Source organism: Syngnathus floridae, chromosome 2, assembly GCF_059516105.1.
Source record: "Syngnathus floridae isolate MCC-2025c chromosome 2, RoL_Sflo_1.0, whole genome shotgun sequence".
NCBI classification, from domain to species: domain Eukaryota; kingdom Metazoa; phylum Chordata; class Actinopteri; order Syngnathiformes; family Syngnathidae; genus Syngnathus; species Syngnathus floridae.
The window spans coordinates 16,726,215-16,749,810 of NC_142414.1; the positions used below are offsets into that span (position 1 = coordinate 16,726,215).

Below are 23,596 nucleotides of genomic sequence, written 5' to 3' on the forward strand. Positions count from 1 at the left end.
TATAGTACACTCCATCATTTTACACACTGCAAGTTACTGTGTATTTTTGGAAATGACTCATTCATTTTGGGGACAAGATTAGTAAGAATTAAAAATACTGGCACGATTGTGTTGTCACAGAATTAATGTGCAGATGTTGCCAGCGTTGCCAAATTAGTTTTTTGTGGACAAACATCATCCAGGATGATCAACACAATCACGTCAGTTGTTTTGTCAATTGGGTGTGATCGGGCAGTCCTCCCGCAGGGAATGTGAATTCTTTGCCAGCTGCAACACATCAAATGTTCTGACTAACCAATTCAGCCTCAAGACATTCAAATCGTGTATTTCATCCCCCCTCTCTCCCTCCTAAACATATTTTTAAATTTAAGGGTCAGACAGGCAAACCTAAAATAAGCTATAAAAGGTTTCTTCCTGCATGGAAATACATTTTAATATTCATTCTCCACTTGTACGCATTTTTCTTCCTTAAATCAAATGCATTGTCTCAAAACTAATTTGACAAACAGCAAATTAAAACTACTGGTCCGGTATGGATGACACTACTGATGCTTCATTTTGACTTTTCACAAAGGCTAAAATGTGCTACTCTACATTACAAGCAAAGTGAAAAAAAAAAAAAACCTCTTGGCGCCTAACGGGTTGAACTCCAGGGTGCAGCAAACAGGTCACATCGGATTAATCCAGTTGACCGTTACATTAGCGTGCATGCTACACCATGCTGCTTTTTGCCTTTGAATGGATCCATACATGCATCGGTGATAGAGATTGAATCATATCACGCATGACTGACTGGAGGAGGAATTGGCTCTTGTTCAAGAAAATAATGATTACCATTACACATGTGAAAGAACACAAAGTTAGTTATATTGATCGTCCTGTAAAAAAATATACATTATTATAACTTCTGACATCACTGTCAAAGAACTCATGTATCAAATTCCAACATTGTCATAGTTTTCTCTACGTTGGAGATAAAAATGAAATTAGAATTCTAATTAATGATAAAAAAAAAACATTGGAATAATAACAATTTAGAGAAAACAGCGAAAATGATCTTGCATACTAACATCTAGCATAAATTAAATACAAATTGGCTAAAGTTTATATTTGCATTAATATAATGCTGTCATATTGAAAAAAAGTTATGAATGTTTTTTCTGGTGAATGGATTTGGGCATGTAAATTGCATTTTTAAAAACTAATCTCGCTTAAAACAGAATCAAAATTAATTGGTTTTGGAGGCCTGTGGTGTACTGTGGTGACTATTCAAGCATAATCCAAATCTTGTTACTTGTTCTCCTTCCATACACTCTTAAGCATTTTATGCCAGTAAAATGATCCAAGAAATTACCTTTCTGCAGATTTTGGATGAAAATAAACTTTCATTTTGATACACACCTCAACTTGTCAAAATGTAGAACTCAAAATGTGTTCTGCAAAAGAGTATTAAACCAAGTTTTTTCCCTTTCAGGTCCATCGTGTTCCACTTATTTTGTTCTGCATCATATAGAAATGGGAATGTATCCCAAACGACATCCATTCAGACATCAGACAGCCATTCACACTCCCATCCACAACTTGGACAATTGAGTGTTTGCTAAAGCCATCAAACAAGTTTTGTAACTACAAGAGGAAGCCACGGGGAACCACGACAGGCAAACGCCACTCAAAAAGGTGCTGTTGTCTGCTTTTGCATCTCAAGATATTTATTTTGTTAGTGATACTAGTGGAAGCACTTGGAAATATGTGACTATGGTACCGAATGTGAATCAGTTATAAATTAGACAATTGCACAAATAAGAACACAATATGGAAAGCTGAGACTTGCGCAGTATCATTGTTAAAACCTTACAAAAATATTGTAGTCAAGTTTACATTTTTGTGTCCACAAATTCTCTCATCTACTCTCCTATGGCCCGAGGATGTGGGGAAAAAAAACAAGAGAGAATGGCCCAAGTCTGATTGAATCTTCATCTAATGGCGGCTTTAGCAGACGACCGGACAGCCTCGGGACTCAGACATGGCCAACGTGAGACATCATGGATGGGAAACATCTCCAGTCCTCAAAATCTAATGCCATTATTCCAAAGAAAACAACCACATGGGCAGACCGTATCAGTTTTATTGTCTTACATCAATGTTGATTTTTATTTTTATTTTATTTTTTGCCCACCGTGGGGTGCTGTTATGCAGATTGCCCAGTGGCCCCGTAGTGAACTCCTCGTCTAATCCTCCCAGGGAGCAACGGCACCATCGTGGGGGGAGTGAATTCTCAAGAGGAATGAAAGCAGGTTCAAACAGTCAAGAGTAACACTAAACTACACAGGGAAACAAACTTCAAACTTTCCAGCAGATCCTATATTGACTGAGCTTTGAAAGGAAGCACAGTTTGCTTGGCAGCAGTAGGTAGGATGAGTGTTCTAGTGTTACGAAAAAAGGGGTGATAATGTTCCCTTGCGGGTCAGTGAGACCGCACCGCTGAAAAAAAAGCTGCAGCCATCCAACTGCATTATAGCAGGCAAGGGACGGAGATAAAGGAGAGCAGCTCTGGGCCTGTAGAACGGTCTACAATTAAATTTAGATTCCATTCTTACATCCAAATCATATTAGGCTCCGCAGTTATTCACAGAGTAGCGATCTATCACGCACGTACACCCAGCGTCAACATGAGCCCGCCATCTGTCAGGACTCGCCTCCGCTGGGCTGCAAGATGTTGTCCTGATGGAGCTACTTTGACATCTTCCCCTGCTCTGCACATCTCTTTGGTGCACAACAACTCTGTTGGGCAATGTTAACAGACGTGGGAAGGACATTGTTTGCATTTCCCATTGTAGAAAGATCACACACACTGTTTGAAACTCAAAGGCCTAATGATCCTTTGAGAGTTCTCTTCTTTTTTTTGCAATTGATCCTTATTTTTCTCTCTTTGGGATGTATTAGTCCTCCGCAAAATTCAATTTCATGCGAAATGAAAGGTGAATGGAGGAAATGGCTGTATCAAACATGCACAAGGTCAAGATCATAAACAATGTCATTAATGGAAAGATATGAGCTTCTTCTAAAGATATCTGTAGCAGGAGAGCCACCAAGGGGTGGCCAGGGGTGGCCAAGGCCACCACAAAAAAAGCCACTAGCCAAAATAGATCATATTAGCATCAGTTATGCTTCTCATACCAGATATCAATAAATATGCACTTATATTTGTGACTTATTTATTTATGACACAACTAAATATAAAACAGTTTTTGGTTAGGTGAATCAAATTGAAACGGTGATGTATATCATCATATCCTCAGACCTGAAGCAAAGCAAATATTATGCTGATGTGAGTCGAGACGAGCCGACACACGAGCAAACAGTAACTGATTGAGCCTTTTCTTTTTCGTGTACACCTTGCAGTTTGTAGGCTCTATAAAAAGAGATGGGAGACAGTAATTAGGTTCATTGTGATATAGTGTGCGCTGGAATTGGTGAGCTAATCGGAAAGGCCAACAGATGTGGCATGCTGATGCTGTCAGACCTCTTGTGCGTGGTGATAAAATTAAAGCAGGTCATTGTAACAGGCAACAGCTGTTCATTGTTGATTTGTTCAATTATGCACAGAGGATTCAGGAGGAGAAGGATTCTTGGACCTCAGGGGGCCTTGGCTCGCTTGTCCTTTTGTCTCCAGAATCAGCTGAAGAATGTAATCGATACCCAGCATATGTACGGTCAAAATGAATAACACCGACATGGTTTAGCGATTGTCTGGGGATTTCGTACGGGGACATTCGTTTCACCTAGGCTAATAGTATGACCATTTAGCAGACAACATAATTATTTTTGAATGATCGCTTGGAAATGCTGCATGATGGGGAGCTTTGCTCATAAATGATCCCACGAGATGACATCAAGCCTGTGAGGAGGCAGCAGCAAGCGAGACCTGATGATATTATGAGTTGACTCATTTATCAGCATTTTTTTTTTCCCGACTGGTTGGTGGGTGACCTTTTAGAAGAAATGACTGCATTTCCATTCATATTACGATAACAGGCTACTGAAGTCAAACGTCATCTCTGCCATGTGATCTGCATTTCCTTTTTATAGCAGCATATACATGAAAACTTTTCTGGCTTCTGAGATATCACAGTGGGAATTCCTGAACGTTTTATTTTTGTAAGAATATGCAATGCAACATGCACAAAAGATGGATGTATTTTGTACATGGCATCACATTGGAAGTCAGCACACCAATTGACTCTGACTCAGTTACCCTAACACTTCACCTATAACACTGATTTAACACTTTAACCTTATCCCTAAGCCCTAACCCCTATTCCTAACAACAACCCTATCCCTCTATTCCTATCCCCTAGCCCTTAACACTAACCCTAGTTCAAAACCCTAACTTTAATTTGAAACCCTACGTTAAAATCCTAACCCTGGTTTGAACCCTTAACCCTACTTTTAAACCCTTCTACGAAACCTAAACCTTAGTTTAAAACCATCCATCCATCCATCCATCCATCTTCTTCCGCTTATCCGGGGTCGGGTCGCGGGGGCAGCAGCTTTAGGAGGGACTCCCAGACTTCCCTCTCCCCAGCCACTTCATCCAGCTCATCCCGGGGGATCCCAAGGCGTTCCCAGGCCAGCTGAGAGACATAGTCTCGCCAGCGCGTCCTGGGTCGTCCCCGGGGTCTCCTACCGGTGGACATGCCCGGAACACCTCCCCAGGGAGGCGTCCAGGAGGCATCCTGATAAGATGCCCGAGCCACCTCATCTGGCTCCTCTCAACGTGGAGGAGTAGCGACTCTACTCCGAGTCTCTCCCGGATGACCGAGCTTCTCACCCTATCTCTAAGGGAGAGCCCGGACATTAGTTTAAAACGCTACTTTAAAACCCTAACCCTAGGTTGAAAAGTTGCCTTTAGTTTGAAACCGTACTACGACACTTAAGCAAAAATCCTGACTTGAACACCTAAACTCTAAACCCTATTCCTAACCAGGCACTATCACCCTAACCCTAACACTAATCCTAGTTTAAAACCATAGCCTTAGTTCGAAACCCTTCTTTGAAACCCTAACCTGAGTTTATATATATTCGCATATATATATAGCTCCTCATTCAATTTTTATGGAGGCATGTCCCACAATATTTTAACATGGGCTGTCAGTTCTGCTTATCACCGAATCTAACCGACCTTATCGCCTCATTGGGGCAGAAAATACAATGCACTTTAATTCCTCCCCACAAACAATGGTTCACCTATGCATTAAACTAAACTAAACTAAACTAAACTAATTTTAAAAGAAATTTACAAGGTAAACAAAACGCAAGACTCTGCAAGACTCACAGTGGCTTAATGTTGCTTGATTCATCCTATGACAAATTGACTAGACTAAACTTTAGGCACATATCTGAATATGTAATTTATTCATTCATCTTCATGGCTGTCACTCAATGGTGTTATCCTGCTAGCAGCCAGCAGGCTCTCATTATGCAAACTCAAACAAGACTGTGGAATTGAGTTTGCTGTCCCAGAGTAGCTTGAGCAAATACAGCCTGACGAGTCATATTGGAGCGGACTTAGAAGTTTGCTTAGGTCTGAACATCCACACAACGCCTTCCTTGCACGTGCAAGAATTTTTTGTCAGTGGAGAGAACTGAGTAAACAACAACCTGATCCTCAAAACCAAACAAATCTTAATCAGTGAGAGGCAGTGCTGTGGACTACGACTGAAAGATGTCCATCTGTACGTGGGTGTAAATATCTTTCTCGAGTTGAAAACTACACTGCTTCCATGACCACATAAGCTGAACCTAAAATGGAGAGCATTGGTAAATATCATTTGATTACATTTGCAACTAGTTGTTAATGTTAAAGTGGATGAAGAATATTTATCAATTTGTGTCGCAGGTCAGACCCTGTATAACAACTCGTATGTCAAAAATGATACAACAGTGCCCTCCTGTGGAGGTATTGCGCGAAATCTTGAGGGTTTTTTTTTATTCGTCTAAAATGCCCGATTAAGGAGCCAATGATGGTGTTGACAACGAAATGTTGAACATCAATTTGACCCTCCTGTTATTTTTCGATTTATTTTACCTTCAACAAAATATTTTTTGTGTTCAATGCCCTTTGAAATTGATATTAAATTATATATTATATATTATTATAAATTGACTTTTTTGCCCGATTAAGGAGCCAATGATGGTGTATGGTGTTGACAACGAAATGTTGAACATCAATGTGACCCTCCTGTTATTTTTCCATTGATTTTACCTTCAACAAAATAGTTTTTGTGTTCAATGCCATTTGAAATTGATATTAAATTATATATTATATATGATTATAAATTGAATTTTTTTTTAGAGTCAGTTACAGTACTTTATGACTAACTAAATAGCCCTAGAAATATTTCTTACACGGTGTTATAAAGCCAACTCAGCTATGTAAATGCTATTGAAATTGACCAAAAAGAACTCAGGACAGTGAAAATATACATTGCTCATTTTATGTTTACTCAGTCATCTCCATTAAATTAGCCAGCCATTAAATATGAAGCAAAATTTTAGAGATAAACATTGAACTCGGTCAAATTGAGCCTGGGGTTAAAAAGAGGTTGTGTCCGCTGCTTTTTAGTACATAATACAAATTTTGCAAATAAAGTCACAGTATTTGAGTGGTCTTAACATAATTGCAATGCACTTTAAAATATTAATCTTTCTTTCAATCAATTTAAAACAGGGCAACAAGTCTGGACATATAAAAAGAGTCTGTGCAAAATGTTCAAAACACTAGCAAGACACCATTTAAAATTGGTCACAAGAGACTTAGAGGAATCATCTATATAGTACCTATAACTGTGTGCATCAACTTAACATTGAAATACATTATACAAAGACATTTCATTCGATGCAAAAGGCCATTATTTGTTTGTGCAAAAAATACATTTGACATTTTATCTCAACAAGTAATAGTAGCCATGTTTCCTTAAACATAATCCTCACCATTATTTTAATGGACAAATGTTTTTGAAATGACTAAACTGCAGATTTGTCAGCACTTTGACACTGATGAGAAGGACGTTCCCAATCTCCGCTAATCGTCAACATCAGCCTGCAAGCCTTCAACGTCAACATCATTTTTTAAATTTCTGCCTCATTGTCCTGCAAATCTTTTATCTTGGACACAATAGATAAAGAACATTCGCAAATCCTGCTGCGATGGACCGGATTAGACGGCAGATCAGCAGACAACAGAGTGACAAATACAACTCTGGTAGGGGAGGGGGGTGTGATGGAAATTTTTATCTAAAATAGGCTCCAATTATGATGGTAGATAAAAGGTTTAGCATTTACTTTCACAAAATCAGCAGTGTTTCAGAAAAATGGAGCTTTGCTGCTTTTAGGGCCTTTGGCATCTGAAGTGCTCGTTTCTGCAGAGCTTTTTTTTTTTTTTTTTAAATGTGCCGTGTGGCTGAAGAGTGAGTGAGCTGAAGGGAATGCTGAAATCAGGGCACTGCGCTGATATTTGCGCCATCTCTCAAAATACAAAGGGCCTGAGCCCGGAGGAAGCTTTTGAAATGTGCCGTCTCTTCAGTGTTCCGGATAATTCTCTTCCTGCTGACGGATCTCTCATTATGACAGCGAGGGATCAAAGACGAGCCGAGAAAGTCGTCCAACTCTGCTCCACAAATCTGAGGCAAGTGAGCTTAGTCATTTTGCTAAAAGTGCTACTTTAGGAAGCTTTTAAAGAACAGGTGCAAGTGGCCTTCGCCGCTTTCCCGCAGGTTATGCACTGCCGCGTTAGCTCTATGGAGCCACCACCGCTGCAGCCCTTGGGTTGACTGTGACCTGACCCCGTGCTCTGAAACATAAAATGGACAAAATGTCCTTTATTCCAAATAAGACACATCAAGCCTTTGACATTGAAAGATTGCCTATTTGGGCGCCAGAACCCTTGAGAAGCATTTTCCTCTGTCTCCTGAGGCCACTGGCCACCGGTGCTGTTAAATTGGCTTCCCGCTGCCTGATCTGCTCCAGCTCTTGCTGTTGCATCTGGATTACAAGCAAGACAAATTCATCGTCACGCCGCAAAAAGAATGTTATGTGGCTATGGCTACGTACTGTGGAGGACAAATCTCTTTGGCTTTTTGTTTCAGTCTGAGTCTTCCTGTCGCGACCGAGACTGTTCAGTGGAAGTAGAGGGATAAATAAATTGTATTGGATCATTTTCAAATCTCGGGTTAGTTCCATTTACTGTACTCATTTGCTCATTCAGGTTTCTATAAGTCATCTTGGTGATTGTCCCAGCAAACCATAGTAACTAGTTATCAACAACAGTTAATGCTCTAAATAGCACACAAGCATTGCAGGGAGATGGGCAACTGGAAAACAAATCCAAATTCTGCAAAAATATTAGGATAAAAAAAAAAATCCTTTTACCTCCAAAGTCAACATTTCCCAGTGATTCTGGAGAAGAAGAAAAAAAATAAAACAAAATAATCCTTTTTGGGTGAACACTAAAAATCAATTCAACCACAAAGGAATTCCAAAACTTATTTTCATGCACTGATACAATCGAACAGCAAGAGCATCCAGAAGATCCCAATTGCATTTTAAAGTCGGCGGGTTTAGGAAACATAATGGTCTGAAAACCCCCAAATTAACACCTGAATTGAGCTGTTTGACCATCAGCGGCAATCCAAAAACGCTGCGACGTACGACTGGAGCCTGCGCCAGCATCATTTGAGGTCTCCCCATCGTCCCTTGTTGCTGGGTTACAATCTGCTCACATTTAGACAAATGAAGCAAAAGCACCTTAGGTTCCCCGCGTGCATGTACTCTTTGTGCCATTGGCTAAATTGAAACAAGCAGCCAAACTACCATTTTGGGTTTATTGTGAGCTAGACCAATAATGGCGCTTTTGATTGCAGGAGTGCTGGTAGTTGAGGAGCTGGCAACAACAGGGGGGGAACGGCGAGCGTGGAGGCCACCAGTGCAGGTTGAGTGCACGGCAGAGGTAGAAGGCTTCTGAATCAGAGCTGCGAGGCAGAAAACAGATCTTGCAATAATTTAGTAAACCATGACTTTATGTGACACACTTCAGAATCCTAATTTTCACGATGGAGAACATTTTGCCCAAGTCTATTGTAAAATATTTTGTTTTGTTTTTATCTCTTCACGGTCACAGCTCAACTATTGAGAAGGATGCAAATAAGGTATAGTGGAGCACAAACTGTTCTTTGATTAAAATGTCATATTACTTTGAAGTAAAAAAGGCAGCATCTACACATCTGCCCAAGTAGACATTTGCCAGCAAGAAGAAAAGGTTGGAGCCTAAAAGTTCCACCTTTGCTTCCTGTTGTACAAGAGGACACTACTGCTGGGAAGTGCGGGCCGTGGTGTCTTGGCACTTTGGGACTGCGTCTTGAGGTTGAATCTGAGCCAAGGTCTGTTATCTGCAGCTGTCCACTTTCACCAACACCATACCTGCAAGAAGAAAAAGCAGAGTATTCATGAGCCATTTAAATATCTGTCCTGGTCTCCTATTTTAGTGTTGCATACTGTTTGAACATTTTATTCAGTAATTTTTTACTGCCACTAGAGAGAGCCAGAATATCAAAAATGGCACCTGCATCTCACATTGAGACGTTCTAGTTTTACATTTCATTGAAATTAATGTGCTCGTGGGCACGATTATAATGATGAAACAGTTATTCTGGTACAAAAAAAGGGCCAATAGTGACATCATTTTCCACCTTAGGCCTATAGGTTCATTTCTGTTTCCATACAAGCCAAAATGTAGCTTTTCAACCAAACACAGACTCACGTCAAGCAAGCTATTGAAAGAAAATGACCGCTCTCAGGGAGGGTACGCGCAGAAAACAGGACGTTTTGGACATTTGGTTGCGGCTAGTCCGCCACGTCCTGAGCATCTGACAGTTCCTGACCGACAAGAACATTGCGAGATTCATCTTGCAGGACCCTCCTGATCTGTTGATGAAGTTCTTTTTATTCCTTCACAATTTAGTTCGTAAAAGTCATGGGTGCTGTGATTTTTTTTCAACTTCTTGTAAGTATGAGAACCACACAATGTAATAAAAGAAAAGTATGTTGTGCGCAAATTAGTATTTTCATTGTACCATGTTATCAAAATTGGACAGTAGCAACCTATTTTGATTTTTATACAGAGTAAGTACATTTTTACTAAAAATATTTTACTATTTTACTTTTACTCATGTGGATGAGTTGATTCTGCACAACAGTGTATGAGAACTTATACCACTAATGCCTTAATCGTAAGGAGGACAATGTACCCATTTAGCCCATTTAAATCCTGTAGTAGCATTGATTTCAATAATTAAATAGATGTGACCTGATTCCAATTATTAGATTCATGTTACCAGTGGTCAAGTCAAGTCAAGTCAAATCAAGTCAAGTCAGGTTTATTTATATATAGCCCATGGAATGATTCATTGACAACTAATTCAATTTGTGGATGAGAAATTCAGTGGCTCATCCTGTGCAGGTGTGATGAGACAACAGTGGGCGCGGCTTATGGTTGGCTGGTGGCAGACCTTTCAAATTTCACATTGTTGCTTGCACCATGTGGGTTGAGCTTGTAAACCACCGATGAGGCCTTCAAAAAGCAGCTATGAGTTCTGCAAAGCCATACATCGGCTGCAAAATAGGGCTTCTTTCAAAAGCCCAAAATCGCTATGAGGGGATTTTGTATACAATTGACAAAGTGAACTCCACAGTTGTGCTGGCAAAAGGTGAGTAAAAATGGCTGCGATCCTTTTGAATACTCTGGAACAATAAAACCTTCATGATTTCTTGTTTTCTAAATAGTAAAATGTTTTGGAACCGAGGGACGTCCTACTGATAGACCTACACCTCCCAAAGATGATATTTTTGATTTTCTCACCTTCCGTGGAAATGATATTCAAGATATCACATTGTGTGAAGCTCCAAAGCTCAGTGGCCTACCTCACGATCCAGCAATAGTGCAAGTGGGTAATTGTTTACACACTGTCCTGTTTTTAATTTGATTTTGTGTTCTAGGATTTATTGAGTATTTTAATTGGGAATCCTACAATGCTTTACTGCCAACATATAGTGGACAAATTAACACCAGTCAAGTAATGGAAAAATGATTTATATACGTGCATGTATCAGATTGATATGCTGAGGATCTTTTTGCCAGTCAAGTGTAGGACCGTCAGGTGTCTACTCACCTCTTGGACCGTATAGTTCACTTCAGATGCCTGCCTACAGCCAACTTGCTGCCAGTTCACTTCTTAACCAACAGTATGCTGCAGCTCTTGGCCTTGGTAACGCAATGGCAAATCTAATCTCTATAAATTTGACACTTGCTCTAAAAGGCTTTCCAATTCTCATTTCTTTCCAATTTAGGGACCATCCTTCCAGGCTTGCATGTTCAAAAAGGTCCCATGGTGGAAAAGGCAGTTCAAACTCTACGTGCAGAAGAGTTTAGAAAGAGAGGTTTGGCTGCTGCCCAGGAGCAAGGTCAGCACTTGGAGAAGATGAGAGGAGAAGCAACTGGAAGGGCCATTGAATCAGGCAGTGAGTATTAAGTCTATTTCTACATGTGCTGTTATTTACTGAATGTTGCCACAAACATGCATTTTTGTTTGAAAGGGAGGTCGGGCCCGGGTGTACCCGATCCCCTCCAAAGATCCTCTCAGCAGCAGGATGGAAACAGGCCTCCAACCAGACGCCAAGGTAAAAATTCCTAAAATGGCAGACGAGTCTGACAACAAATACTAAAGTGATCTGGATTGAGTTATAGGTACCCGAAGACGCAGAAACCGGGGTAGGGCTCCGTTGATGGGGGGCAAGGTTCCTTCACCCACCCTCAAATTTGACACAGACTTTGATTTTGACTACTCAAATGCACAGTTCATTAAGGAGGAGTTGGAGCAGGAGATCCAGAAAAGGTTGAATATAAAAGGTTGGTTCATTCTTCACCCATTCCACGTCAGGTTACTCAACCTAATACAAGTTTAGCTTCTATTTGTCATGCACAAATAAACTAGTCTGAAATTTGAGTATTATCCTGTCACGCATTACTTAGATACTTTAATCTGCAGATGGACATGATGATAATGGAGAAAAACAAAGCACTGAAGAACATCAGAGGAAGGAGGAGCATCATTCCGGACCAAAATGCTACTATGACAAAGCAAAGTCTTTTTTTGATAATATCTCCTCTGATAATAAACTCAGGTATTGACGCGTCTGTAAAATCCAACCCACTCTGTCGTCTTTAAACTAATCGTGTTTTTGTGTCCCAACATTTCAGACTCACCTGGGCAGAGGAGCGTAAGCGCAATCTGGAGACATTTGGGGTCCCTGGATTGTCCCACAGGGGTCAAGGCTTCAGAGGGGGGTATGCAGGAAGAAGGGGACGAGGCACACCTCGTACTCGAATATCTTAAAGAAGCAGTAATGAACAGCTGTGAAGGTCAGGGTTGATGGATGCTCCTAGTATTTTTTTTTTTTCAGATTTTTGTGACATCAAAAAGGAAAGTATAGTTGCATGCAGGATACTCTTTGCATACTATTTATTTGGGGGTGTTTGATGCACTAACAATGTTAATCCCATATTACTAGCTTTTCATTTGACTTGATTACATTTTGTCTGCTACTGCATGGCTATTGAGTCCACAATTTGTTTCTAAAAATTCATTTTCCTCCTTAATTGCCCAAGGGGCTTTTTCCCCCCATGGTCTTTTTTTTCTTTTTTTGACCTGTAGAATTTGATTTGAGTGCTTTTTTTTTTTTTTTTTTTTTTTCTCCTGGTCATGAAATACTTTTAAGTGTAACTATTAGGCTAACCTGACATTGAGGCTTATGAAATTTTGTTTTGCTTTGTGTTATTTATGTAAATAAACGATAAGGATGTCTAGTATTTGCTGCTTATCTCATTTACAATGTGGAGGAATCACCTGTGGTTAAAAAACACAGCAACAGAAACATTTTGTACAAATGGAGGATGTTGGATGGAGACAGTAAACAGCCTAATCGAATGCTTTGTAAGACATATAAAAGAATCTTGTTTCCCATAGGATGAGCTGTTTTCATTGGTTTCATAAAGTGAGGCAAGGCATCCAAAATGCAAAAACAAAAAAAAACTAAACAGTGTGACTGGTTTGTGTTGATAAATCTTGAGGTGAGTGTCCAATCCTACAGTGTGCATAAAGTAACGATTGTGATACATGGATGACAACGGGCATTTTGAGTTATTCAACCTTCAGGTGATGACTTTCTGCACAGGGATGGACAAAACGTGCCAAATACCTAATTTATCTGTGTCCTTGATTTATTGACTTAAGTAGGCATCAACTCAAGTGCCTTGCGAAAGCAATTCTTCATTAATACAGATTTGTAGATAGCACCAAATGAAATGGGATTATTTAGGATGAAGTAATAACTATAAATGTAGTTTTCCATCCAACATGCATGAAGTACAGTGTTTTATTTCCTCAACCCAATGCACTATTAAGTTCCAATTAAAGTCCCACTATTATAAACCTGGAATAATTATCCTTTAACCCAAAATTTAGAACAATCTTAACTTTCAAGTTTGAACATTTAACCAGAGTATAAATCAAAATGCCTAATGTCAATTTTTTCAGGAATCACAACATAATTTATCAATTTCTCATAACTTTGCAGTTTGCAATTTTATATTTGGGTTAAATAGCATAGTACTGGTCTGTACTCCAAACCAATAGGTGACGCTAACCTCCATAAAACACTACAAGAGGATTTGACCCTCTGGTTTTTCCGTAGTATGTTTTTCTTCCGCTCGAGTCATAATTTCGACCAAGGTTTCCTTTTTTTTTTTTTAGCAATACAATCGTAGAAAACAAACGCGGTGATGCAAGTGTCGAAATGCTAGCGACATTAACGAGCTTTCAAGGTCTTCTTCGGCTTGCCCGAGACAGAACTTGTGGACTCGCATGCCTTTTAGCGCAGAAGAAACCCACTTTGGCCGCTTGCTGTCTGCTTCTAGCGGCGAGGAGACGGCAAGTACTCTGCAGAGATGTCAGCTCCTCAGCTCCACTGCAGGTTAAAGTCCGAGCCAAACAAGGGAAAGGGGATATTTCCGAAAAGAAGCTGGTAGGTCTGTGGGAATCCTTCTGACCCTCGCAATTAAAGGGTGCAGTTCACACGAATAACAGTCTTTGCACTTAATAATCTGTTTCACCGTGGAAAATGTTTAAAAATGCACAATCGCAACTTCTATCCGCATAAGTGTCTCAACCTGCTGTTGCATATGATCCCGACCATTCGTTAGGATTCGCTTTACGATTCAGAGAACTTGACTAATCGATGTTGGATTGCCAACGGACTGATGAATCAATACTTGTACCCTCTAATAATTACTGCATAATGAAATAATTATCTCGTCTCAATGTAAGGTAAGGCGAGGGGTCTTTATTTATATAGCACATTTTATACACAAGGTAAGTACACAAGTAAATTTCCCCGCTGCGGGATAAATAAAGTTCTATCATCATCATCATCATCATCATCATCATCATCATCATCATCATCATCATCATCATCATCAACAAGTTAATGTGCTTCACACAAAGCAAACACAAGACCACGTCGAAATGTTGTTTTGACTTCTACCCAGACTCGTCACTTTGTAGACCACAAATGTGTGCGGCTGGTGGCTGGTTCGGGCGGAAAAGGAGCTTGCAGCTTTCACAGCGAGCCCCGAAAAGAGTGGGGCGGACCGGATGGTGGAAACGGTGGTGATGGAGGAAGCATCTCCTTTAAGGGTGAGACAATAGTACGAACTAAATTTGCATCAAAATATTGCACACCGGATGTGTTTGAACCAAAATTTACATTGTTTTCCTTTCAGCTGATCGGTTTGTGAAGTCTCTGGGTCAAATAGTTTCTGTCTACATGGCAGAAGATGGTCAGTCAGGTGGCAGCAAGAACTGTTATGGTCGGAATGGCCGCCCAACCTTTATTTGTGTGAGCCTTGATGGAAACTCTCAAATTCTAGAAAGTTAGGAACTTGCTTTGTCACTGTAAAGTCACTGGGACATCTGATTTTGTTTTTAAGGTTCCAGTTGGCACTTTGGTGAAGGAGCATGGCAAGACACTAGTGGATCTCTCTGAGCATGGCCAAGATTATCTGGCGGTATGTGGAGGTTCCGGAGGTAAAGGCAACAGGTTTTTTCTCTCCAATGAGAATCGGGCTCCAATGACAGCAACAACTGGAACTGCGGGCCAGGAGAGAGTCCTTCATCTCGAGTTGCGCACTATGGCCCACGCTGGACTGGTAAGAGTTGGAAAATGCATTTTGTTCATATTTGCAAAAGATTTTATTTCATTACGTTTATTCCATCAGGTTGGTTTTCCAAATGCTGGCAAATCCTCTCTTTTGAGAGCCATCTCTAATGCCAGGCCAGCTGTGGCTGCTTACCCTTTCACAACACTCAACCCGCATGTTGGAATTGTCAAGTACAGGGATCACGAGCAAGTCGCAGGTAGACAAGCGAACATCATCATTAGTATTTTTATGTGGTGCATCTGGAAACTATTTGCAGCACTTCAGTTTTTCCACATTTTATAGCAGATGTCTTCTAAAATCATTTTTTCCTCCACACAATGCCCCAAAATGAAAAAAAAAGGTTTTTTTTTGTTTTTTTTTTTTAGATTTTGCCACATTATCATAAAAACAAACAAACATGTACTTGCAGCCAAAATCCAGTTTCCTAATCATGTTTATTGTGCATTTTGCATGTCTGTGACCTTCATTTTTTATTATTTTTACCAAAAGTGGTTTGAAACTGTCTAAAGACTAGATGGAATGCAAGAAGTATATTTTGTCAGTACATTTATTAAATTTTGGATTAAGGCTGAAACAATGTCAAAATGTTGAATATTTTTCACTTCTATCATTGCCATGCTTTTCAAAATATCTGTTCTGCTTGATACAGTTGCTGACATCCCGGGAATCATTCAAGGAGCGCATCTAAATCGAGGCCTGGGCATCTCTTTCCTGCGTCACATTGAGCGTTGCAGATTCCTGCTCTTTGTTCTGGACGCGTCCTCTCCAGAGCCTTGGAATCAGCTCCAGCACCTACGCTATGAACTGGACCAGTATGAGCCTGGTCTGTCCCAGCGGCCTCATGTCATTGTGGCCAACAAAATAGACCTTCGCGAAGCTCGGGAGAACTTAGAGATCTTGAAGAGCCGTGTTACCCAAAGAGTCATTCCTGTGTCAGCTCTCACCGGGCACAACACAGAAGAACTCATACTTCACCTTCGAGAGCTGTATGATGGAAATCTCCGCGGAGATGCTAGTACAGCAGAAGGAAAAGCCACAAGATAGTACTAAGAGACATGCAAGCTTTGTCAAAAGAGTTCCAGGACTTGTATTGCTAAAGATACAGCATTTTGGGATCAATTGCATCGCCTATTTTATGTTACCATTTCTGTACAAGTTTACAGTAAATTGCCCGCTAAGTTAAATAAAGCCCACAAACTACTTAAAAGTCATGGCTGCACATCATATGTTGCAAATAAAGTCTGTGTATTGATGCAATACTTCAAGGATTATTTTCATACATGCATAGACAAAATTGGTTACTCACAGTGGTCACAGAAACTTGAATACTAAACTTGAATCTGATAAAAAGAATAAGAAATTTGTCAAAAATTAACCAGTGAAAACATGAAATTGCTTTTGAATTTTGGTTCAACAGAATTATTTGGGGGGGAACATACTCAAAAAAGACCTGAATGAAACATTGTTACCCCCTAAAAATATTGAAAATAGTTTGACCATAGGAACATTTTCAAGCTGTGTCCTCCAAGGCTCTGAGCTAATTGGTTTTTTTTTTCTGTCCCATTTCCAGCTAAAGTACTTGCCCAAGCAGAAAAGAGCATCTAAATTGTCACCTCTTGTGCCAATTACCTAACGTTGAAGGTATTTAATTCGTTTTCTATGCTTGATAAGACGTTTAGAAACTCAAACTTCAAGGATTTAACTTGTCAAAAGGCTCATGGCGTCATTTGACCACTTGAGGGTAGCAGATCATAAATTGTAAATGTTCAACATTGCAAGAGTTTGGCTTTTATCACTGTAAGTGGAATTCATCTCATCCAGGGGTCACCAACCTTTCTTAAACCGAGGGGCTACCAGTTTGACACACACTTCTGAAATAACCAATTTGCTCAATTTAGCTTTAACTGTGTTATTATTAATTGTCATTTCCAGTTCACATGTAAGTGTGATTTAAACAAGAATAGCTAAAATAAAATAGATGGATAGATGCATCTCACTGATAAGTGCTGCTATTTGAGCTAATTTTAGAACAGCCCTGCGGGCGACCTGGTGCCCGCGGGCAACGTGTTGGTGACCCTATTCCAGAGCTCGGCAACCCGCGGCTCCAGAGCCGCATGCGGCTCTTTAGCACGCCCCTAGCGGCTCCCTGGAATTTTTGCAAAAATGCGTGAAAATGGAAAAATATATTGTTTGTTTGTTGTTGTTGTTGTTTTAAATGTGGTTTTTATATGGTAATCATGACACAACCATTCTTTTGCTGTAAAAATGTATGAAGTTGTAAATATATTAAAAATACCGAATTTAAAAATGACGCCAAATAGGAAAAATGCGTCATCGCCTGCGACACAGCACAGGTGTGTAGAAAATAAACAGGTATTTGAGTGACGGGCCATGGATTCAAAAGGTAAAAAGAAAAAGATTGCTGATGAGAACAGAGGCTTAAAGAAAGAATAGACTATTTACTTTCATTGCCAATGCATTGCCTGCATGTTTGATTTGCAATGAGAAGTTGTCAAATAACAAGAAGAGGAATTTGGAGCGACATTTTCAGCTAAAGCATGCTAAATTTGCTGCCGATCACCCAGTTGCAACTGAGAGGAAAAGTGCAATTGCAGTGCTGGTGGAGAAATTTGAGGACCGAAAAAACACTTTCAAGAAGTGGATTGCATCTCCAAACTCTTCTGCTGATGCAAGTTTTGTTGCAGCCCGAGAGATAATAAAGTGCGTATTTTGGGACTTCCAAAACAAAACCGAGATCATTCAGAAAATGAAAGACTCTCTGCACAAACAATATCACCGATCAGCAAATCAAGGACATCAATTCAGCTCCAGCGTTTTCTCAATTGCCTGTGATGGATGAGTCGTGTGACGTGACCAATATCGATCAGACAGCTCTGCTATGCAGGTACGTGAACTCTAATGGGCCGCAAGAAGAAATGATCAAATTGATACCATTATTTTTTAACTTATTATTTTAATAGTAGGCATGCAACTTATGTATTGACAGTCTATGTTGCATTATAAAAGGCTTTTAGATTTTTGCGGCTCCAGACAGGTATGGTTTTTGGGTTTTTTTGGGCCAATGTGGCTCTTTGAACATTTTGGGTTGCCGAACCCTGCCCTATCCTGTCAAAAATTACAGATATAATGCATTTCTCCTATACTTCTTGTTCTTGCCTATTTTCAGTATATTGCCTACAACTGGGAACACTGTATTGTTTTGAAGGTTATGCATTTCATGAACTGTAGTTATGTTATATGTCGTGCTTGTATCCGGCATTTGAAGTGAAGTCGGGGATCGGATTGTGAAATCTAGATCCCAGTCTGGCTCAAAGGGAATTTCAGGGACAGAAATGGCATCAAGGTCAGAGGTATTGTCCAGGTCTCCCTCTTCAGCATACACTCGAGGTACGTCATCAACCATATCCTCTTTTGTTTGAAAAGAGTTCAGCATCTACAAGGCCACAAAAGTGCATTTGTTCAACTGAATATCAAAAACCAAAATAGAAGGACCCTGGCTCAAGTGGATTGTCAAGTCAAGTCAAGTCAAGTTTATTTGTATAGCCCTAAATCACAAACAGTCTCAAAGGGCTTCACATAGCCAAAAATTGACAATTATTCTCAAAGCATCCCCTGATCATAAGCTCCCAAAAGGGCAAGGAAAAACTCAAAAAACCCCTGCCAGGGGAAAATGAGAAACCTTGAGAAGGGACCACAGATGGAAGGATCCCCCTTTCAGGATCACCAGGTTATAATGGATGCAGAGAGTGCAAAAGTAATACATAATATGAAAATCAATGAAAAAATGGATGTCGGAGGTGCCCTCGGTTGTCCTGGCCGTGTCTTCAAGGGGGTTGAGCTGCAGTTCCTTCATCTTGAATTGGTCCCCGAGAATCCAGCTAGCCGCGATCAGCTTTTGAGCCACCTAACCCCCTCCCCAGCCGGGGAGGGGGTGGGCAGAGAGAACAAAACAAACTCCGGCCAAATCGGCCATCACAAGTTAGTTAAAGGCCATCTCATAGAAATGTGTCTTTAAACGTGTCTTAAATGTTTCTACTGAGGTAGTAGTTCTAATATCCATTGGTAGGGCATTCCAAAGCTCTGGAGCCCGAATAGAGAATGCTCTAGACCCTGCAGACATTTTCTTGGCCCTAGGTATAACTAAAAGACTAGCGTTTTGCGAACGAAGGTTACGAGACGGAACATAAGGAACGACTAGGTCGACGAGATATGAAGGCGCTAAGCCATGCAGTGATTTATAGGTTAGTAGAAGAACCTTGAAGTCACATCTTAAATGGACCGGGAGCCAATGTAATTTGGCTAATATTGGGGTAATGTGATCAAATTTTCTTGACCGTGAGAGCATCCTCGCAGCGGCATTTTGCACTAACTGTAGACTTTTGATGATAGATGAAGTGGTTGTCATTACCTAGTCAAGTCAAGTCAAGTCGAGTCAAGTCAAGTCAAGTTTATTTGTATAGCCCTAGATCACAAGCAGTCTCAAAGGGCTTCACATAGACAAACAATTGACAATTATTCTCAAAGCATCCCCTGCATTACCTCATCTATAAAGTAGGACAAATCGGTTGATAAGGGTCTGCTTGGTTTCTGTCCTCCCCAATTCTGTGAAAGGAAAATAGATATATTACTTCTGAATGATTCACTCGTTATGTCAGCTTGTGAATGAATACATATTTACCATTGGTAGTGGCTACAAAGTAAAATCTTTATAGATTGAAAAATACTTTACAGTATACAGGGTTGCATATATTATGTATTGTATGTATTTCCAAAACAATATCTACCTGTTGTCTTGCTATTGGCAAAATTGCTTTCAGTGGTTCTCTGGTGTGTTCTTCTTCAGTGAATGGTTCAAGAGGCACCTGTTGAGATTTTTCATGAAGTTCCATTGCCATTATTCTAGTGGCTAATTAGTCAACTTGATAGTCAATAAATCAACGGACACATAAATTAAAATGAATTAAATAATTCAAATCAATGTTGAAATTACAAGGGGCGGAGTCTAAAGATGAGGGTCAATTCAGTTTTCTGAACTATGTGACATACTTCACAATCATGTCCGAGGTTCTCCGCGTTAGACCGCATTAGATGTCCAGAACTGTCTGGTATATCCAAACCTTCCGAGGTGTCTCTCTTTTCTCTTTTCTTCTTTCGAGACCTCAGAAATGCTGTTAATGGAATACCTGCATAAAAACATCACACACCCGTTACTGTTCAACCTAAAAAAAGAGTACATCAGAATAGAATATGTGTGATGGCCCTCACCTGTGAGTGGTACTAAGCAAGAAGAAATAATTCCAACTGTTTTTCCTACTGTGGGGCTCGAAGCTTTACCCGAGCGACAATTTGGCTTTCCCTTTAGTAAGCAGGTACACACAGTAACTGAGAGGTTGTGAACAGCAGCGTTGCCCTGAAGGTCTGACACTTCCAAGAGCAGCACATATAATCCGGAAGGAACAATGTTCTCTTTCACGAGATCTACTGAGAATCCTGCGCGTATCCAATGAGATTATATTAGTTGTTGTATATGTTATAGTAACAATGAACATCTTGTGCATTGTGGAGCACCCAAAAAGGTCCTTACCTTTATTCGGGTCAATCTTCCACCTGCCCGTAATATCTCCATGCAGTCTGAAGTGGAATGGGCCACCGTGTGGGTCTTCATCATGGTCCAAAGCTGTTATACTGGCTTGAGCGGGACCGTCAGATTGGCACATGTCGATATGGTTCTCAGCCAGGGTTGGAGCATTATCATTGTCATCACTTATAATGATGTTGAGCGTTGCAGTGCCTGTCATTGGAGGTACACCTGGTGACCAAAATAAGACAACACATTTATTTTGAACAAAGAATTCAATGTCTAAAACTTGTTTGCGGTCATACCGTCGTCAACAGCGCATACTGTGGCTTTGTAGATATTGTCCTTCACGTAGAGTGATTCTCTGTCTAGAATTTTGGATGTAGTGATGGCTCCTGTCAAAGGGTCCACTAACCCAGTCAGCTGGATCTTCCCCTCTCATAGATCTGGAATATGTATTAATTTTAAATCATGTTGATCTGCAAGGTGACTTATCCTCAAGACTTACACAAATGAGTTGGCCTTCTTGAAATCAGGATCTCTCGCTGTGAATTCCTCCAGATACTGGGGTTCATCAAAAATGGGCGGTTCATTGACATCTTCTACTATCACATTTGCACCGTAGGTGGACTGACCAGATGTCATGGCACCTCTCTGAGTCTTCAATGTCCAAAGACTAGTGGTACTCCGTCTCACGACAGCACATGAGAAAAATGGAATCTCATTGTGTGCTGTGATGGTTAGAGTCTGCAGAGAACTTGTCTCATAATCCAGAGGCTATGACAAGTTTACTGTTGTGTGCCGATAGGAAAATGAAACTTCAAATTTGTTTCATGAACCAGTTGTGTATTTGACAAAATGGGTTTAAATAAAAGGCTTTAAGAAAAGGCAGAAAATTGTTCTAGTCAACTTAACAACTGCACTTGGCATGGGAGCGAAATACCTTCTCAACATAGAGTAACCCTTCATTTGTCTTTGAATCAGTCATGATTCTGAAGCTTTTGTTTGCTTCCCCGTAGAGCCTATATTTCACCCTCCATGCTGCTGTACCTCTTCTATCTTTGTCAGTGACTTGAAAACGTAAAATAAGAACAGTTTTCAGTCCTTCTTTCACTTTTCCCAAACCCTGTGGTGAAGAAAAGGAGAAATTTGTTTTGTAGTGGCATTACAGTACTTGCTAACAGAAACTGCTTACAGTGTGTCCTGTGATGACAGGAAGGTGATTGTTTTCATCTTCTATCTTGACTATGACGGTGCATGAGCTGGAAAGCTGGATTGGTTTTCCATGGTCTTTGGCTTCCACCAAAATGGTGTATTTCTTTGCTTTCTGGATGGGTAAAGTTAATGCAAACCCCACACAGAGTTTAAACAAATTAGAGTTTAAAATGATTTTGTAACCACTGAGTTACTGTGCTGAACAGGGAACGATGATCAATATTTCAGAAAATTGACGTTTAAAATCAGAAATAATCCTATTTACTTCATAATCCAGACACCCTTTAAAGGAAATGGTTCCAGTTTGAGCATCAGTTGTCTGAAGGTAGAACTCAAGGTCATGGGGTCTGGGCGTGACTGAGAGTATTCGTAAATCAAATTTTTTATTTTGATCAGTGTCAGCATCTTCTGCCTGAACAGCAATCAATCGAGTACCTGTCGAAGAGAGAATGTTTTTGCTTATTTTCGAGCATCCCATTGTGCGCTCAAATCATACTTTACAAAAATCTTACCTTGTGACGTTGACTCCTTTACAGTGATCGCATACATTTCGTGTTCGAACTCTGGTGAGTGGTCATTTGCATCAATAATCTGAATGTGGATTCCCAGTTGTGTGTACACTACATTGTTGATCCTGTCTATTGCCTGGAATATCGGCTGCAATGCAAAGGCCCCAAAATGTGAATCAGTCACTTCGACTGTCATTCTATTACACCCCAGGATGTTGTAACTTGACTGCATCGTCACTCTAACCTTAAAGGACTTGAATCTTTCAAAGTCCACAGGGCCATGCACTGTAATCTCTCCAGTGTTTTCATCGATTTCTATTATGTCTCTTGGTTCCATATCAACACCCTCTCCGTGTATCCTAAAAAGTACCCATTTTCTATCCACTTTTACCTTTACAAAGTCAAATATTACAACATCATGTAAATGATTGGTTGTTATACGGTATAACATGTTGAATGATAGAACGGTACTCACTTTGCTCAAGGAATATGGAAAAGGTCCTTCGTAGCCTTCATCAATAGTAAAGGAATCAATGATCCAGTTCCTTTTTTGTTGCTGCGAAATATTTGCAGTATCACAGTTCCTTCCCAAACACTGCAAAGATTTCACATTTAAAATGTACATAATTCTACTCCGTGAATTTGAGCCATTCAAAGTACTTTTTGGTTTGTTTTTAGTTTTATTTTAGTACTATAAGTCTGTCTTGCTAATCTATTCTCTATATATCAGCACACACACACACACACACACACACACACACAAAGCCTGTTCTCCTAAGATCATTCTCACCAGCATCAATAAAATACTTAGGTTAAAAGTCTCCATAATATATCCAGGTATGATGCTGAGGCTGCAGAAGTTAATCCGTCAGAGAATAAGCCATTGATTCAACAAAACGGTGCAGTGGCATGTCAGGCAGGTTTTTAGGCTTAACAGAACCT

At 40.1% G+C, this 23,596-nt stretch overlaps 3 protein-coding genes across 7 annotated transcripts; 2 read left to right on the forward strand and 1 right to left on the reverse strand.

Moving 5' to 3' along the window:
- The first annotated feature begins 10,202 nt into the window (after nucleotides 1-10,202).
- On the forward strand, nucleotides 10,203-12,763 carry lsm14b (LSM family member 14B). Its single transcript, XM_088369703.1, has 8 exons — nucleotides 10,203-10,763; nucleotides 10,840-11,000; nucleotides 11,195-11,321; nucleotides 11,404-11,574; nucleotides 11,650-11,733; nucleotides 11,801-11,962; nucleotides 12,102-12,237; nucleotides 12,314-12,763. The coding sequence occupies exons 1-8, from the start codon at nucleotides 10,643-10,645 to the stop codon at nucleotides 12,447-12,449; spliced, it is 1,098 nt and encodes a 365-aa protein (XP_088225829.1). The 5' UTR covers nucleotides 10,203-10,642; the 3' UTR covers nucleotides 12,450-12,763.
- Nucleotides 12,764-13,784: 1,021 nt separating this feature from the next.
- On the forward strand, nucleotides 13,785-16,542 carry mtg2 (mitochondrial ribosome-associated GTPase 2). The gene is made up of 6 exons (XM_088369341.1): nucleotides 13,785-14,136; nucleotides 14,660-14,807; nucleotides 14,894-15,009; nucleotides 15,101-15,319; nucleotides 15,389-15,527; nucleotides 15,981-16,542. Exons 1-6 carry the CDS (start codon nucleotides 13,909-13,911, stop codon nucleotides 16,373-16,375), a joined length of 1,245 nt encoding a protein of 414 aa, XP_088225467.1. The 5' UTR covers nucleotides 13,785-13,908; the 3' UTR covers nucleotides 16,376-16,542.
- On the reverse strand, nucleotides 15,777-23,566 carry LOC148402224 (cadherin-like protein 26). 5 transcript variants are annotated; one of them, XR_015857176.1, is made up of 14 exons: nucleotides 23,445-23,566; nucleotides 23,130-23,249; nucleotides 22,899-23,045; nucleotides 22,658-22,802; nucleotides 22,411-22,580; nucleotides 22,126-22,257; nucleotides 21,439-22,056; nucleotides 21,236-21,376; nucleotides 20,937-21,161; nucleotides 20,618-20,842; nucleotides 20,399-20,535; nucleotides 20,137-20,214; nucleotides 19,892-19,954; nucleotides 15,777-18,785 (listed from the first exon to the last, which is right to left on the reverse strand). XR_015857176.1 is itself a non-coding variant. In XM_088369343.1 (13 exons), the coding sequence occupies exons 8-13, from the start codon at nucleotides 21,148-21,150 to the stop codon at nucleotides 18,468-18,470; spliced, it is 1,035 nt and encodes a 344-aa protein (XP_088225469.1). In that variant the 5' UTR covers nucleotides 21,151-21,161; nucleotides 21,236-21,376; nucleotides 21,439-22,056; nucleotides 22,126-22,580; nucleotides 22,658-22,802; nucleotides 22,899-23,045; nucleotides 23,130-23,249; nucleotides 23,445-23,566; the 3' UTR covers nucleotides 15,777-18,467. The 5 variants fall into 5 exon arrangements, 3 of the variants coding, with proteins under 3 accessions (XP_088225469.1, XP_088225470.1, XP_088225468.1); XM_088369343.1 differs by having other exon boundaries at nucleotides 22,126-22,580; XM_088369344.1 differs by having other exon boundaries at nucleotides 23,130-23,534.
- Between the last annotated feature and the right edge of the window lie 30 nt (nucleotides 23,567-23,596).